Genomic DNA, 15,489 nt, shown 5'->3' with positions numbered 1-15,489 from the left:
GCTTTCCACTGATCACTTCAGCCACCTGAAGGAAGAGGAGCAACTTGCACGCATCTAAATTGTATCAGTCAAGCCCAGTCTAACCTGGTGAATCATCTTATTTCTTTGAAAGAGATTGCTAACATTATGTCTAGCTCTTGTGGGCGGAAGACCACCTTTTGTGGTCTTCTAGATTCTTAGAACAACAGGGCCCTGACCTCACTTCTAACTTTTCTATTCTTTACTTAAGCTACTGCAATGCAAGATTCCTAAGAAAAAGAAGTGGTGTTAACTAACACAAACATACTTTTCTAAGCCTACAACTATAATAAAAGCACGGTGACATATCTTCAGTGGGGGCATCTGAAGTATCAACTCTTAAATAGGGGCAGACATTTGATAAAAGCATCACTCGATTACTTTTAATAAAATCCCTATTTAAGGAAGAAGTGCTGTGGTGTAATTAGAAGAAAGTTACTTTCCCTGTTAGATTTTTTTCCCCTCGTTTATAGCAACTGAAAGACTAATCAGCACTGCCGTAGCCAACACCTTCACATGAATAAATCATTCCAGGTGAGAAATCTGCTTATAGCATGTTTATCCAAGGACCTTCACTCCCACACTCTGTACTTTAAACACCTGCAAAAGGTGTTTATTACCTCACATATACCTGAAGCATCACCCCCTATAATTAAGCCAAGCAATTGAAATCCCAACATAAACCAGTGTGTTGTCTTAAGTGCAAAATTGGGTGGCCTGCCACAGACATGGTCACTTGCCTCTATCAGATTACCTCACCTGCTGTTAAGCCCAGCTAGATGAAGGGAAATATGTGAAGCTTGGAAAAAAAATAGAGTTAACTCTGAGTGTGGGGTCCAGGTCAGATAGCAGAAAGGAAAGACAACCACCTTCTCATCTCCCTTTGGCGGGAGAGAAGCAAAGACAACCCCCATGCTCCCCTGGGTATAGATCCAAGACCAGGAAGCAGCAGTGCTGTCCAGGGGCTCTGCATCACCCCAGGGGCTGCTCTACCCTCTATCCTGCAGTTAAGAATCAAAATAAGCAAGTGGTCAACAGTCAACCTTTGTTTGAAGTGCATAATTCTTGATAAATCTCTCTGGTTTCTCATAATAACAGAATTATGTCTATGTGTAGGGTGGCCTTTCTTCAGAAGATTTTTGACACTGTCCCCTACAACAGATTCATAAGGTAAATGGAGCCAACTCTACAACAGCAAACGAGAAGTTGACCTTGTGATCACTGCCAGGTAAGAGTCATCACCAACCTACTGTCAAACTGAAGACTTCTACTTCATAGGGTTTGCAGGGACCACCACATCTAGTGTTCTGTCAGGCTTGTGTTCATTAAATCTGAAGACAGCACAAGGTGAAACTGAGTGCAAACATATCCGAGGACAAAAGAGCAGCTCAAAGGGATAGTTAAAGTAACTACAGAAACTACTTGGGAAAAGCCTTATGGGACATTCCCAGATGTGAGACAAAAACAATCAACTGTCTAGAAATAAGAGTTCTGAGTAGAGATTGAAAGAACTTAAACTCTCCCCTTAACCCTCCCTAAACATCATAGGTCTTCAAATACGTACGAGTCCACTGCAGAGAACAGACTATGATGTCATTCGCCATTCTCCAGCGGAGTAGGACTAGTGCTAGTTGGCACAAGCACAGCTTAGTGCCTCATGTAGCACACTGAGGAGGAAACAGAAAACAAAGATCCCTACCAGAGATTCCCACACCTAGCAGGCAGCAGCAGATAATTTGTGCATGCTTAGCATTCTGCTAGCATTTTTATAGCTAGACATTATTTTTATAGCACCACATTAAGTTAGGATTCTTGGAGGAAGCTTGAGGTTAGAGATCATATTTCAATACATTATAAACCTCTCTGCTTTTGATTCATCTTTCTTCTACAATTTTCATTGTAGTTCAGCTCATTCCTGCGTCTCCCCTTTACATCTTGCTTCATGATGAATATGTGCTTTGTATAATACTAATTTACTCTTAATTGCAATGGTTTCATGTTTTTCTTTTCCTTTCTTAACACACTCAAGTTCCTCATGTCCTCTTCATATCTAGAATGAGCTGCATCATAAGCAGGTTACCATTCACAAGATTAGTTTTGACACTGCATCTGTAAACCAAAAAAAGCCGAACAACCCACCCCACACAGCTTAGCTGTTTTAATCAAAGAAGAAACAAGCTACTGTAGATCCTCAGGACAGAGAGTTACATGCACTGTAAAAAGACTTACTAGCATTTACTCACAATCAGAATCAGCCTGGAGTCTTTTAAAGAAACTGAAAGTTGCCTTGACAAAATGTGTAGATAGGTGGAGACGGGTCAAACCTTTCTTGCATTGACAGAAATCTCAACGCAGAACCTGCACTCACATTTCAATTCTGATCCAGAAATCCTTTTCAATTACTGCTTCTGCTTGGAGAATCTAAAGCATGAGAGGTCTTAGCCTAACTATGAGACTTCATTTTTCATTTCCACGAAAAAGCAATCCCTGTTTAACAACATACTTTTGCCTTTGAAAGAGCTAAATCAGACCTCTCTTCCCACACATTTCTGTCCCCAAAAGCAACCTGCCAAGTCTCACGGCAAAGCTAGGAATACACATTCACAGTGTTTTTCTTGCTCCTCTGCTCACTCAACAGGTTCACACTCCATCGGCTGGGATTTTAGTCTACCTTTTTTGTTACGAAGTTCATCAACACTGTATCTGTTTATCTGCTCCATACAAACTGATAAGGAAATAAGCCCACAGGAGATAAGTGGGAACTCTTCAACAGTTTTTCCTGCTGAGCCAGCAAGTGCTGTTTCTGGCACCATCTGTGTCTTTAAGATCCATTCTCTAGCACTTTATTCACTAAACATGGAAAAAATATTTGGAAAGAAAAATCTCTCGGGTCATCTTTGACACCAAGGAGGCTAGTTTTAAAATGTTTTGAAAGAAAGATTAAAAAAAAAAAGGTAACATTTCACATAATGGTTCCTACTCAGAACTCTACTAGGATCCCTATCGTGTTGAATCAGAAACAAACTCTAGGTACTTCAGTTTTAAATCACCACACCTAGACCTCCTTCTAGAAGGCATATCATTTTGTCTTGCAAATACACCTCCAGCGCTGAACTCTCACAGCTAAGAGAGAGATTACTTGCGGTTACAAATTAAGAGTCGAAACAGTATGTTACAGCCTGCGGTTCAGGAAAGAGTAAAGAGATCTATTTACTTTTCTGCAGAGACCATAGAGCCACAGTGCTTGCTTCCAACGAGAAAGAGATGAGACTGGTATGTGTGAAGAATGGGAAAAAGTGGTGTGGCAAATCTTCCACTTCTTAGCATCAATCTGGAATTTGTATTTGATGAGTAAGGAGAGGGGAGGGAATCATACCCATCTACCATCACTAAAAAAGATGCACTAATTGTTCGAGGGTTTGCTTCACCCAAACTTCATAACAAGTGAACCGTATTTATTTGAAAAATAAAATCTGATCATGCACACATCCTTCAAATTACTAAATTGAGACAATAACCTCTACATGCACTCCACATGCAAGTGGAATAAAAGGAAAAAGATTCATTCCAGAAGTGATGATGCCTTTATGGGACATGGGCACTGATCCAGAGTCCTCAAACCCAGACACTCTAGTGGTAGAAGGGGGGAAAATGCAAATAACCTCCTGATGAGCAGAAAACAGGATCCTGGATAAGCCTCTACCAGTCCAGACTCCCATTTCAGCCTGAGGCATGTCCTAAGTTTTCTTAGTTCAGACAGAGATGCTGCCTTCCCTCCACCTCCAGTTTCTCCCAGCTGGGTAAGGAGTACAGGAGCACCCAACCCACAGGTACAGAAGCCTGCAGAACCTTGCCAAAAATCTTCTTGTGAAGTCCAAATTAATTATCAGGCAAGTTTTGTACAAACTTAACCTTGAATGCCTTAGAATACATTAGAATTTTATCTTTCACAGCTGCACTTAAAGTGAGCTCTTCAGGATCGCAAGCTTATGGGTTTTTTTCAATGTAGTAACTCAGCAGATTATAGAATCAGACTGGTTTGTGTTGGAAGGATCCTTACAGACCGTCTAGTTCCAACCCCCACTGCCATGGGCAGGGACACCTTCCACTAGACCAGGTTGCTCAAAGCCTCATCCAACCTGGCCTTGAACACTTCCAGGGATGGGGCATCCACAGCTTCTCTGGGCAACCTGTGCCAGTGCCTCCCCACCCTCTCTGGGAAGAACTTCTTCCTGATATCCAATCTAAATCGAAATCTCCCCACTTTCAATTTAAACCCGTTCCCCCTTGTCCTGTCACTACAGGCCCTTGTAAAAAGTCCCCCCCCAGCTTCCTTGTAGCCCCTTCAGGTACTAGAAGGTGCTATAAGATCTCCCCAGAGCCTTCTCTTCTCCAGGCTGAACAAGCCCACCTCTCCCAGCCTGTCCCCATAAGAGAGGGGCTCCAGCCCTCTCACCTGCCTTTCTTCTACCACTTAACCCTGAGTATGGTCTAAATGGATTATCTTACCTTTTTTATTTATACTGTGCCAATCTATTAATTACACAGTGAACTCCCATTACTCAGAAGAAACTACAAGTCCAATTGCTCCGGCTGGTGGAAAGAGTCAATATTTTGTTCAGCAACTACATAAGGGAGAAAACTAGTTGGAATATTTTTCTACAAAGTCAGACAGAAAAGCAGACTGTTAATCTGACTCTGTGTACTTGGGTTTATGAAAAGTCTTAAATGCTTGTTACTCTTTGGCCATTTACACCCAATGTTTATTTCCCAATCTATACGTAAAAACTATGGGTCAGGTGTCCTACCTCACGAGTCTTCAGGATACCCAGTTTCTTCCAAGGGGAAGTCAAGGCTTCCTTAACACTAAAGTTCAATGTTTTCTCTCTTCAGTGCTAATAAAGGCACTAGATTTTACTAAATAGGTACACAAGCCTCTTAAAAGGTACAGAGAATACACCATTGAAACTGTTTCACCATCTTCAGAGGAAACCCATTTACTGCAATATTTTATCAATCTTAAGAACCAGCTCCCATCTGCATGGAGAACAAAGCACCTACATCAATGGTGCACCTTCCTCACACAAAGCATTCTCAATTCACATTATTCCCTGAACATTTTCCTGGTTTTGAAAATCAGGAGGCAATGCTGTTCTCTGGGGTGCTCAAGAGCGGGAGCTACTACCAAACTCTTACACTTCACACTACAAACAGTTCAGCAATGTTATTCCTACAGCTTTCCCTATCTCCTTTCTCAAATCCAATGAACTGCATTTTGAGAACCCTTTGGATCCTCTCCTCATCATAAGAGGTTTTGTGAGAGATTTGTTACAAGCCAAGGGCCATCTCTGTTGAGTGTGGGTATGAACAAAGACCCTCGCTGAATCCCAGTCCCACGTGGCCCAGGACTTAGACGTGTGACACGCTGACAACTAGAACAGCCATGAAGCACTGAACTATAAGCATGCACACTGACTGCTAGGGGCATGCCTGTAGGCTTCCCACGTGAAACGCTTGTTTTATAAAGAACAATATTAAAACAAGCACTGTTGAAATACTTGTCTTAAGAAAAAGGGCATATAGTGATAGAACAAGAGGTGATGGCTTTAAACTGAAAGAAGACAGATTTATATTGGGTATCAGGAAGAAATTCTTCACAGAGATGGTGGTGAGGCACTGGCACAGGTTGCCCAGAGAAGCTGTGGATGCCCCATCCCTGGAAGTGTCCATGGCCAGGCTGGATGAGGCTTTGAGCAACCTGGTCTAGTGGAAGGTGTCCCTCCCTGCCCATGGCAGGGGGGGTGGAACTAGTTGGTCTTTAAGGTCCCTTCCAACCTAAACCAGTCTGTGATTCTGTGAAAATACTTTTGCAAAGAATGACAGTGTAACCTTCCTAATAATGGTTATACTGGGGAGGGGAGGGAGGGGGGGAAATCACAAGAAAAATCTTTCTTCCATTCTTTTCACATATTCCTGTCACTGTAAAATGAAAGGTGTTGCAGGGTACTGTGTTTTATATTTCAGTATCAAATATACACAAGGGCTGACAGAGCTAACGTGCAGTCCTTTCATCAGTTGGTTTTGGTTTGGTTTGAAGGATTTCACACCCATTAGAAGTAGTCAGTCTTGATTCAAGCAATTAAAGGAATGATGAGACAAGCAGATTGGCACAGAGGGACTATAAGAAACAATTTAAGGAAAATTGCTCCAGCTGCCACACATGCACACACACACCCCATCCCCTCAGAAAACATTATGCAAGAACGTTACTTAGATATAAATCCCTCTCTGTATGTATAAACTTTTACTCTTCCTGCCAAGCAACTGGTTGCAATAAAGACTTGTTTTAAGGAAGAATCATCCAAAACTTTCTTACAGAGCTGCAAGAAAGTTTCTGCAAGGTCTTCTAGCACCAAAAAAAAAAAAAAAAAAATCAGAGCCCAAGTTAAGTTTGAAATAAGAAAATTCCCTGATGAATTCCATCACCAGTTGCTGTATTTTGACATCAGCACTCTTGAGACCATACAACATTTACCTGCTTAGACCAGAAGTGATAACCACCAGCACTTATTTAAGAAATTTGTGGACAAACTATTCTTGGCAAGCAGCTCTCAGGTTTTAACAGAATGCAAAAGTATTGTGGAAGTTATTTTGGGGCCTCATCCCTCTAAATTCTGTGCCCAAGGTTCAGGTCTGTACAAGCAATTTCAGGACATTTAGGCAAGGTTGAGATTTATGTTAATAGGGACAATTTAACTCTTCCTTTGAAACTTCAGGAAGATGGAGTGTTTTAAAAAGTCAGAGCAGAGGGAACATCTGCCTGAGACCAGATGTCACCACAGAAACTGCAGCAATGGAGAAAGAAAGGGAAACCATTTAGGAAAAAAAAAAATCAGGAAGCAGATGGCAAACAGATAACTATCACAAGCACTAATAGATGTATGTGTGAGAAGGGACAAGCAGGTAGAAACATTTTGACGTACTCCGCTCAATAGTGCATACATCCATGTTTATTCACATTTCTGTGAATTGTATGCCTCTTCTCTGATACTCACTATTCCTACACAAAATCCTCAGAGGAAGTTTGTACCAGAAAATAAGTTAATCCTTGAATCAGTCACCCTCAACCATTTCTATTACTACTTTTCCCAAAGGCTTGACAAGAAAAAGCAGTTATGAATTTGAAATAAGATGTGTCATGTTGATACAGTACAACTGATGGAGGGACCACAAGGTTCAGGAAGGGCAGAGGAAATGCTTTTATGGACAGCATACAGCAGAAGGACAGACTGAAGCAATGAGGTGGTGTGTGCTGGTATCTTACAGAAAAGCAGCGGTTGACAGCCTAGGTTGGACTAAGCAATGCCCCCGTTCTTCTCCAAAGCTAGGAAGCAATAGGGCAGCACAAACGAAGAAGTAGTTGCAGATGGTAAGTCAGATGAAGGCGGCAGACCCAACCTACTCAGGGAACTGGTACTGGAGCTTCATCCTCAAACCCTCCACCCTCAGGCAGAAGGATGACTTACCACCAGTAAGACGTGAAAACAACATTTTAAACACATACAAGGTAGAAAAACAATAAATAAAAACAGACACATTCTCACAGTAGCCCATCTACTGCAAAAAGTTTTACCACTATTTGTGGAGTGTAAACAGCAAGTATACAATATATGGTGAGAGTCAATAAGCGTAACAGCATGAGAAAACAATTTGCCATAATGCCACCACTATAGAGGAGCGAGGGGGGGTGAGGGGGGATGGGAAATCAAAGAAAAAGGATCAGCATTACATTTCTGCTTTTGTAAAGGTTTTGGCCAAGCATTTAAATGTGAACTTGTATTAAGTTTACTGAACTCACACACCAGCAAAGTCCTCCAAAACGGACAGGCCTTCAGTGACTGCATCAGGAAGTCAGCATTCACCAAAGAATCCATTTCAACATTTTTTTATGGTTAACTCGGAGACCAGAAATGAAGGCAGTTATCTGAATTGCTTAGAAGGCTCTATTGTTCCCTCTTCCAAAGGATTTTTTTTCCCCAGAACAGAACGGGTGGTGTGTGCAAAGCAAGTGAAAGGTGGGGGAAGGGGAAAAGTCTTGTGGATAGAGAAACACAGTTTTAAGCAGAGATATCAATTTTTAAAGTAACTTCCTACCTCCCACTGCAAGTGAGGCGGGATATTTCTGATCTGAAGCTTCCGACTCCTGCAGATAAATTAAAGAAAATAGTTTTTAAAAAAACAGAATGAAAACATTATTCCAAGATAGACTACACATAGCAGTGTCCGCATTTAAGCATCTGTTAGACTAAGAGGGGCAAAATCAAATACACAACTCAAAAAAACCCAACAGATCATTGAGAGGGAATGTCAGGTCAAAACCATTTCAAGTCCAAAGAGTTTTTACAGAAATACTTGTTACGCATTTGACAGCTGTTGAATTTCATGAAGTTTCCACTTTTCTTGAAGACTGTTTCTATTTGAGATTTAATGCCTTCAATATTTAACTCTGTTATACATGGATGTGATACTCCCATGTATTTGTACCGGGCTCCCCTCCTCACACTAAGATTTTTTCTTTAATTTTTTTAATTTCACCAAGAAGATACTTCAGGGTTCTACATCCCTTCAAGGAAGAGAATATAAATTTGAACACATAAGTTTTCTTTGATACTAAGGCTTTTCATTAGCCTTAAGAACATACTATATTCTACCTTTTATGAGACTGACATTCTCCATCTCTGATCTGTAGAACGGGGTAAGAATCAGTAAATTCATTGTATTTGCCCCCCAAATTTACATCAGTTTTCGCTTATCTAGTAAACAAAACGTCCACTTTGAAGTGCTACTGCAAAGCCTGGCAGTGTGCTGGCTGCCTTCACAGCCAAGTCCTTTGTCTCCTCCCTTCCCCCAAAGTGAGAGAACAAATAAATGCCAGAGATGCCACAAAACCCTTGGGATTCACAAGAATGTGTAGATTAGCACAGTTTGAGCTGGGCTCAGGTAGGGCCACTGGTTGGGTCAGTCTGGCTAGCCTGGGAAGAAGTGGGGAAGGGAGAGGGGGACAACACAGAGCAGTCTAGTTTAGAAGGTCTCTATGTCATTTTGGTTCACCAAAGCAGCTAAAATAAGTGTCTTGTGTTCAAACACACCGTTTTACTTAGCATTTTAATTGCTCAATACTGACCTCTCACAGAAAAGCACTTCACATTTTAAGGACTTTTTATAACAGAAGTTTGTTTAATACAGGCCAGTAAAATCTTACAACAAAACAAGTTGAGATGTTCCCATCTAGCAATAAAATCCAAAGCTTTCATTTTTCCCCTCAGATCTTTTTAAAATACACCCCTTAACACCACCCACCCACACAGGCCTGCAGTGAATGCTTTACATCTTGAAACACTCTTCTCAACAAGGCTTCGTTCGGGGCGCAGCCGGAGCTTACGGCAAAAAGCCACCTTGCACAAACTTCTCACGTGAGCGTGTCACCCCCAACACTACGGCGACCACGAGATCAAGCAACAAGCACACTTTCTCCAGAGAATATCAACAGTTGTGCAGCGTTTCTCAGTGGTTTTCCCTCCCTCTCAAGCAAGTAAGAGCTGAATTCGGCATTTGGTCATATAAAACAGGTGAGGAAGGGAGAATGAAAACCCAAGCTGCACACAACTCTGTTTAAGATTTCATTTCCAATAATGCAAAGAGCAAGGAGCTGCTTCACTTTATTAAAGAAGGGGAGAAATTTCCTTGAAGCCTGCAAAGATTTCCTTAAACTGTAATCTCAGCTAGCGATGCTCCTACAAAACAATCACCCTAAAGGAGTGATAGACTGCTCTGAAATATCCCAATAATCTCACAGAGCAACCTGAAAATTGAAAGTCGAGTCCTAAAGTAGAACATAAAAGGGGACGTTCATTCAGTATTAAAAAATACTGAGAAATTTTAATGCAGAAAACTCCCAAACCACAAAATTGGCAGCTAATACGCTATTCAGTGTGCTTCAAACTGTGTCATGCCATTAGTCTCTCACACTTGTAGATTCAGATTAAAATTCATGAGCGTTTAGTAGCAAGGAGTGCCACTCACAGAAGGATCCCAACACGCAACAGCACAGCCAACAACAGGTCTCACCCCAGCTCCACGCCGCGTTAAGCGGCAAACGCTCATGCTGAGCGGGGTATATCCACGGGTGAGGAGGAGAAGGGAAAGTCTAAGCGCATCTGGAAAGGACAAGTTTCACACACACAGCTGCCACCTCCCATGTCATTTCAGAAGGAAAACCCATGTATCTTGTCCTTTACTGCTCAACACCTGAAAATTGGACCAAAAAAAAAAGCAATCTACTTTTACCCAACAATAAATGACGTAACACAAGTTTGGGGTTGGTGGTTTGGTTGGCGTTTTTTCCCCTTCCCACATGGCTTCAAGGGGCTAAAAATTTTGATGCAACTTAAAATTTGCCAACCAACATTTGCAGTACAAAAATAACTTCAGTACCCTGAAAGGGAGGAGGAGGAAGCAAGAGATGCAAGAAGAAATGCCACCTTAAAATTACCAATTCTTCTACCACATTCATGAAGACCCAAAGGAAATGGCAAGCCAAATATAAAACGGGTACAGTCCTGCTGTGCACCTCAATTTATGGCAATAGTGAGACACCTATTGTACAAAACTGAAAGGTCACTTCAAAAATACAAGGACAGCTATATGAACCATTTCATTTGAAACTATTTGCACCATCGGTTGCTTGGCTGCACTGCAAGTAATTTTAACCTGTCACCCAATGCACAAGTCTTAAGTCTGGTGTTTACTGATGCACATGAAAAATTTTGGGTTTTGGGGTTTTTTACCTTATTGCTGTATCACAATTAGTAATAGAGGAAAAAAATTAATTTACAAAGCCAAAAGAGGCATCAAAAAAAACCAGTGTAAGATAAAAGACCATGCGCACCTTTACGAGTCCTCTGTTTCAGTTATTACCAGTTTTTAATATTTCTTAAAATTACCTAAAATTACACGAAGCTTGCAACCCCTTTCCCTCTCTGCCCTTCTCTCTGCACAGAAAAAAAATCACTAGAAGTGACGGGTGGTTTGGTGTTCCCAGGGTCAGAACAAGAACTAAGCTAGCAGCAAGCAGACAGACCCAATGCCCCACAAACTACGCTAACCTGCGCAGCTCCTGCTCGGGGAGATCGCTCCTCAGGCACGCCTCCTCCACTTGGCAGCTCCGTACAGCTCCTCGTTGCAGGGCGGCATTAGCGATCAACAGTCACCTCTAGTGCATGTGCGTAAACCCGTGGAGAATCAGGTCCCAGCTTCCTCAAGAGAAATCCCAAACCAAATTCAAATATATAGCAAAGAGTGAGGGACAAAGCTGTGTCTGACTGAATTTACTGGAGCAGCAACAGCTTCCACAAGGATGGGTTCCGACTTCAGAAATCATGCTTTTGCACAGGGACAAAACTCTACACAATAGGTGGGGAAAGCAAAGAGAAAAACATGGGAGCGTCTTCCTGGAAGTACTCTCCCATCTCAGACAATGTCAGCTCTTCCAGGGTCCTTTCCATGTTCCTTATAACCCTATTTTCTTCAGCAAAGTACAGAATACACAAAGCTCCGATAGCTATCACATCCCAGGCAGCATAAATGCACAGAGTTTTGTTGCTTTACAACCACTTGCAGTCACAACCAGGTGTGTCAGACAAGAAATGGTCTGTTCAAATTCCATGAAGGTATTTTATTACAATAGGTTCATTTAATATATAGCTCACCTAGTCTTAATAAATCCTTAGTGAAATATTGCCAGCATATCTCAATGTGACTCTCCTAAGCCTTGTGACTCTTTTCCAGTATAAGCAAGTTTCTTAGTTCATTTCTTCCATTCTAAATAGGCACTGCAAATAGATGTCAACTGAAAAAAAAAAGGTTGGGGCATATGTTTGTGTTCTGTATCATATGAAGGTTTTTGAAAGCTAGCTATAGTTCACAGCATGTGAACAGGTATTCCCAACTTGTTTCTCTTTTTTAAAAGACACCCAAAACACCTTTTATTGGTTAAGAAGAAAACAGACCTCCCTGGTTTCTGCAGAAGGCTGGTCCACAAGCAATCATTTGGCAATAATTTACTTTTCATAGAGGAATCGCACACATTCTGTGGGTATTATGCAGGTAACTGGTTTCAGTTACTTCAAGCTACTGCTGATGACCACACATTAATGTATTCATTCTAGGGATGCCGAGACATGGAGCCTTGTGTCTCAGGGGACACGAATATCTGCAACACTGAAAGCAGGTAAAAGAGACATGGTTGTGCACCTTCACAAGGAAGGCAGCGTGTTTGTGCTACAGGAGTGAACAGAGACAGAAATGGCAAAGCACCACAAGGATGGACAATGTATTGAAAGCCATCTCAATGGTCTCTGAAGGGGTAATCTCTCTCGTGTAAATACAGAGAACGTGTGCAGGGACACCCAGTGCTCCCGACCCACAAGAACCCTCCACACATATGAAACAATATTAAGTATGTCTTAGGGAAAAGGTAGTGGGAGGAAGGAAGAAGAAACCCCACAATTTCAGCATTCTTTCTTTTACATGTACTCTTTCCTTCTCTCCTTCCCCTCCCTATATGCATCACTTTTTATTACTCTTATCAAAGGCCTCTTGGGTTAAAAAGGTCTTGAAAATTGTCCATTTTCACATCCCATTACATTAAATCTCACTATACTCTTTCACTCACTAATACAAAGTCAATGTATGCCTTATGTGACATTTAGGCAAGGCAAAGACCTGCACTTCCCCTTAAGGGACCATAATTTAAAAAAAAAAAAACACACCACACCACACCAAAACAGACAATTATAAAGCGAAGAATAAAACATCCTGCTTTTGCTCATGGTCACAATTTTCTTTTGTATCTCATGGTGTATCCAAATTTGACTATTTCAGAGGGGAACATACAAATATCAAAGTGACTGCACTTACAGTGTCATACCTTCCATACTTTTACCAGACCCTTTTAACAATCCTCTCTCCCTCCCTCCCCCCAGAGACCTGCTGCCTCCTGCTCCTTAATTCCCATTTCTCAACAATAACGCCAAATAACACTTTAGCAGCCACATGAACTACACACAGCATTAATGCCTTCAACCCACCCAGCACAAACCTACTTTTTAAACAGGAGTCTATGGAAAAAGAGTTAAACATGTTTGAAAGGAGATCTAGTGAACATCGACAATGTTAGTCTATTCAATTGTTTGAACTCGACACTTAGGGGACAGAAAGTAATTTGTCTACCTTTTCCATTTTAGGAACGTGCAAAGAGCAAGCGCTTATTCATTTCATCTGTTCCAGGTAGGCACTGCTTTACTGGTTACCTGGACAATGTCTTGGCACCTCACACCAACAGCACAGATGCAAGCATTCAAGCCACACTGCCCAAGTCACTGAAGGCAAAGGCAGGAACTGGGAGAATGAAGAATCATCCACTGCAGGAAAAGATCAGGTTCGAGACCTTCTCAGGAACTTGAAAGTGCACAAGTCCACAGGACCTGACAAGATGCATCCGTGGGTCCTGAGAGGATTAGTAAATGAAGTGGCCAAGCTACTGTCAGTCACATTTGAGAAGTTGTGGCAGTATGGTAAAGTTCTCACTGGCTGGAAAAGGGGAACCATAACACCTTTTTTTAAGAAGGGGAAAAAAGGAGGATCCAGAGGACTAGAGGTCGGTCAGTCTCACCCCTGTGCCCAGCAAGGTCATGGAGCAGATCTTCTTGGAAACTACGCTTGGAAACACTGACCCACGCAACAACTTTGTCTCTAAATTGGAGACATACGGATTTGATAGGTGGAACACTGCCCAGGTGGATAAGGAATTGCCTGGATGGTCGCACTCAAAAGAGTTGTGGTCAATGGCTTGATGTCTGAGTAGAAACCAGTGACGAGCAGCATTCCTCAGGGATCTGTACTGGGACTGGTGTTGTTCAATAACTTCAGAGACATGAATGGTGGGATTGAGGACACTCTCAGCAAGTTGCCAATGACACTAAGCTGTGTGGTACGGTCGACACACTGAGGGGAAGGGATGCCATCCAGAGGGACCTGGACAGGCTGGAGAGGTGGGCCTGTGCCAACCGCAGGAAGTTCAACCAGGCCAAGTGCAAGGTCCTGCACATGGGTCAGGGCAATCCCAAGCACAAGTACAGGCTGGGCAGAGAATGGATTGAGAGCAGCCTTGAGGAGAAGGACTTGTGTTTGTTGGTTGCTGAAAAGCTCAAAACAACTGGCAATGTGTGTTTGCAGCCTAGAAAGCTAACTGTATCCTGGGCTGCATCAAAAGAAACATGACCAGCAGGTCAAGGGAGGTGATTCTCCCCCTCTACTCCGTCCTCATGAAACCTCACCTAGAGTACTGAACTCAGCTCTGGGGCCCTCAACATAAAAAGGACATGGACCTGCTGGAGCAAGTCCAGAGGAGGCCACAAGGATGATCCAAGGGCTGGAGCACCTCTGCTATAAAGACAGGCTGGGGCAGTTGGGCTTGTTCAGCCTGGAGAAGAGAAGGCTCCGGGGAGACCTTATAGCACCTTCCAGTACCTGAAGGGGCTACAAGGAAAATGGGGGGGACTTTTTACAAGGGCCTGGAGTGACAGGACAAGGGGTAACAGGTTTAAATTGGAAGTGGGGAGATTTAGATTGGATTTCAGGAAAAAATTCTTCCCAGGGAGGGTGGTGAGGCACTGGAACAGGTTGCCCAGAGAAGCTGTGGATGCCCCATCCCTGGAAGTGTTCAAGGCCAGGCTGGATGAGGCTTTGAGCAACCTGGTCTAGTGGAAGGTGTCCCTGCCCATGGCAGGGGGTTGGAACTAGGTGATCTCTTAGGTCACTTCAACCAAAACCATTCTGTAATTCTACACCAATAGCCATCAGCACTGAGTGATATTACTCCCCAGCAATACCTCCACATCCATGGTCCCCTGGCTCTGAGAGCTACACATGTTACCACTGAAAACCCAGACTCACCAAAACAACGTTTTTTCTTCCTGAGCTCCAAAGAACAGCACAAAGACCATCATTTCTCCGGCTTACTTCACTGACAACACAAACTTAACATAGACAGCTGGAGAAGAAATATTAAAAAAACCCCACCATGCACAACAGAAAACCCACTATGGACTAATGCCAAAAGGTAAGAAGCATCTTCTGTATCAAAAATCCTCACATGAACAGCCATCGAAACAATGTTAGTGACTCTTACAGACAAACAGAAAACTGCTGGTAAATCAACTGAATTTATGGGGGAAGAGGTACCTTATTGTTTACTCTGCAGCCAGCAAAATAAAAACAGGCAAAACCCAACACAAAGCTACCCCCACACACGGAGTTTATTAGCTTCTCCCCCTCATGTTGCTTGAAGTAGCTGCTGCTTGATCACAACAGAGTGAATCAGTGTTTTTAACGCTCTTCTGGTTGGGGGGG

At 42.5% G+C, this 15,489-nt stretch overlaps 1 protein-coding gene across 1 annotated transcript in view; it reads right to left on the bottom strand.

Annotated features, from left to right (window-relative positions):
* LOC104515604 (insulin-like growth factor 2 mRNA-binding protein 3) overlaps window positions 1-8,221 on the bottom strand; it is a gene marked incomplete at both ends in the record, with an annotated part of 58,004 nt that extends 49,783 nt beyond the window's left edge. The window contains one exon of the mRNA XM_010159643.1: window positions 8,173-8,221. Within this exon, the coding sequence (XP_010157945.1) occupies window positions 8,173-8,221 (49 nt within the window). The remainder of the gene's footprint in view (window positions 1-8,172) is intronic.
* Window positions 8,222-15,489: the final 7,268 nt, after the last annotated feature.

Source organism: Eurypyga helias, unplaced genomic scaffold, assembly GCF_000690775.1.
Source record: "Eurypyga helias isolate BGI_N326 unplaced genomic scaffold, ASM69077v1 scaffold5209, whole genome shotgun sequence".
NCBI classification, from domain to species: domain Eukaryota; kingdom Metazoa; phylum Chordata; class Aves; order Eurypygiformes; family Eurypygidae; genus Eurypyga; species Eurypyga helias.
The sequence above is the reverse complement of the archived record's forward strand: the minus strand, read 5'-3'. Positions and strand labels throughout refer to the sequence as shown.